The sequence below is a fragment of the Orycteropus afer genome, unplaced genomic scaffold (genome assembly GCF_000298275.1).
Source record: "Orycteropus afer afer isolate SDZICR_OR568_19922 unplaced genomic scaffold, OryAfe1.0 scaffold00902, whole genome shotgun sequence".
Taxonomy (NCBI): Eukaryota; Metazoa; Chordata; class Mammalia; order Tubulidentata; family Orycteropodidae; genus Orycteropus; species Orycteropus afer.
The window spans coordinates 65,233-68,266 of NW_006922489.1; the positions used below are offsets into that span (position 1 = coordinate 65,233).

The 3,034-nt window shown below is 50.1% G+C and overlaps 1 protein-coding gene across 1 annotated transcript in view; it reads left to right on the forward strand.

Annotated features, from left to right (window-relative positions):
- The first annotated feature begins 2,859 nt into the window (after positions 1-2,859).
- Positions 2,860-3,034, forward strand: part of MEDAG (mesenteric estrogen dependent adipogenesis) — a 17,103-nt gene continuing 16,928 nt past the window's right edge. The window contains exon 1 of the mRNA XM_007958275.2: positions 2,860-2,987. Coding sequence (XP_007956466.2) covers positions 2,860-2,987 — 128 coding nt within the window. The remainder of the gene's footprint in view (positions 2,988-3,034) is intronic.

The following is a 3,034-nucleotide window of genomic DNA, read 5'->3' on the forward strand; positions in this document are numbered from 1 at the left end:
GGTCTGGTTTAGTCATACAGAAGTTCTCACTCTTGACCAAATAGACTATACTTTTTCTCTTTGCATAGACTGGTCTAGAATCTTCTCTCCAACTTCTTGGGACCTCCAGGCTAAGACACTGAGCCTTCTAGCTGCAGATGGAGCCAAGACACTTCTTATTGAGTGTATTCCTTCTCCCTGGAGGCTCCTGGTCCATCTTCTAAGTCCAGCTGTGTGTTATGCCCTCTGAGAATAAGTCTTGGGCCTCCAAGGCAGAACCAACCACTCCTTTGACCTTGCTTTCCGTTGTTGTTGTTGTTAGGTGTGGTCGAGTTGTTTCCGACTCATAGCGACCCCACGTACAGCAGAACGAAACACCGCCCCATCCCACGCCAGCTCCATGATCCCTGCTATACTTGAGCCTATTGTCACAGCCACCATGTCAATCCATCTCGTTGAAGGCTGTCCCCTCTTTCGTTGACCCTCCACCTTACCAAGCATGACATCTTTCTCCAGGGAATGGTCCCTTCTGACAACATGACCAAAGTAGGTGAGACGGAGTCTGGCCATTCTTGCTTCCAAGGAGCATTCTGGCTGCACTTCCTCCAGGACAGATCTGTTAGTTCTTTTAGCAGTCTATGGTACTTTCAGCATTGTTCGCCAGCACCACAACTCAAAAGCATCAACTCTTTTTTGGTCTTCCTTATTCATTGTCCAGCTCTCACATGCATACAAGGTGATTGAAAATATCATGGCTTGTGTCAGGCGCACCTTAGTCCTCAAGGAGACATTCTTGCTACTCAGAACTTGAAAGAGTTCCTTCACGGCCGACCTGCCCAGTGCTACGCGTCGTCTAAGGTCCTGACTGCTGCTTCCATTGGCATTGATTGTAGAACCAAGCAATGTGAATTCTTTGACAACCTCAATCTTTTCTCCATTTATAATGATGCTGCTTATTGGCCCAGTTGTGAGGATTTTTGTTTTCTTTATATCGAGATGTAATCCATACTGCAGACTGTATTCTTCAATCTTCATCAGTAAGTGCCTCAAGTCATCTTCACTTTCAGCAAGCAAAGTTGTATTGTCTGCGTATCTCAGGTTGTTAATGATTCTTGCTCCAATCCTGATGCCACGTTTTTCTTCATATAGTCCAGCTTCTCGGATTATTTGCTCAGCATATAGATTTGCTCTCTGAGTACTGACATACATATACCCTTCCTGATTTTAAACCACGCAGTATTCCCTTTGTTTTATTCGAATGACAGCCTCCTGGTCTATGTACAGGTTCCTCAGGAGAACAGTGAAGGGTTCTGGAATTCCCATTCTCCTCAGTGTTATCTATAATTTGTTACAACCCACATGATCTAATGCCTTTGCGACAAAACCTGCTGTGTCACTTATCTCATGAGTTCAGTTCTGTGATTTTTGCCCACAAGGCTTCTCCCTGAAAAAGCTGCTACTGTTTTCAAATTTTCTTGTCATGTCAGAGTTCATGGTGGTCCACGGTGCATGGTGGACTGTGGAACTGTGTGTGGTGGGGCTGACCTTCTGAGTTGGGTCTAACTCTGGCCCACATGCCTGCTCTACAAAGCCCATCCAACCTCACCTCATATGCTCCTCTGCACCAGTCCCCAACATGACAAAGTATTCCCAGGGCTCCTTGTTTTCCAAGCACTTCCTTCCTTGCAAAGAAAAAAAAAAAAAATCTGCATCCAGTCGTTCTCAGTACACATCTGGGGAAGCAGGTCTGTACAGAGAGGCCCAGAGACGAGGGCTGTTCCTGGGCCAGAGGAACTGTATGTGGAGAAAGGGATATGTGTGGCCCTAGACCCAAGGAAGAGAACGGAGCTTAGGCATCCTCTGGGATTAAAATGAAACAGGACAGGAGAACTGGACATTCTATTGAATTGAACCCATCCAAGTTTTGAATTTAAGTAACTTTAGGAGCCCTGGTGGTGCAATGGTGAAGGACTTGGCTGCTAATTGAAGGGGCAGAGGTTTGAACACACTCAGCAGCTCCTTGAGAGGAAGACCTAGCAATCTGCTCCAGTCAAGATGACAGCCCTGGAACTCTTATGGGGCAGTTCCACTCTGTCCTCTGGGGGCGCTGTGAGTCAGAATAGAGTCCACAGCAGTGGGTGTGGTTTGGGCTTTGCTTCTGTGAAGACTGACAGCCTTGGAGACCCTGTGGTGCAGTTCCACTCTGTCCTCTAGGGGTGCTGTGAGTCAGAATCGACTGCACAGCAGTGGGTGTGGTTTGGGCTTTGCTTCTGTGAAGATTGACAGCCTTGGAAACTCTGTGGGGCAGTTCCACTCTGTCCTCTAGGGGCGCTTTGGGTCAGAATCAACTCCACTGCACCCAGCAACAATACATGCCTCACTTCATCCTTCAGAGAACCAAGCACCTTCAATCACCTGTGCAGAATGAGTACTGACTTCTCACTCCTATGTGTACAGACTCACAGAAGGACGTGCTGGGGGAGAGCTCAGAGGGCTGACACAGAGTGCTGAAGTCAGGGGGAGGGAAGGCTGTGAGTCCCTTCTATCCACCATATGTGGTGAACATGGTTTATGGTTCAACGGGATGGAAGCCGAACGAGATTGAATCCACGGGGATTTGGGAAGGTTTATGGAGAAGAGGCACTGGGATTAGTGCAATTTCTAGGGTGCAAAGGAATTCCGGGGGAGGAAGCAACGCAAGGAAAGGCTGAAGGGGTGAAAAAGGCGGGGTACAGTCAGGAACTGGAAAAGCAGAAAAGCGAGACTGGGAGACATGTTCTTGGCGACCCAAGCTCCAGCCACTGGCCCCTGCAGGTCCTGGGCCCTAGGTGGAGTGCGTGGAGGCACGACGGCGCGCCTCCCTCCCGTCAGTACGCACAGATGTGGCGTCTGGGGTCTGGGTGGGTGCTACGAGCAGTCCCCTCCTACCCCTGGCCAGGCCCCCGACACCCGGGGGCGGACGGGCCCGCAGGCAGTGTCCGCAGGCCAGGCTGGGGGGCCGAGCCTGGGTGTGGAGCCGGCGCCCCGAGGGGAATGACTAACGCTTGGCCGCGCG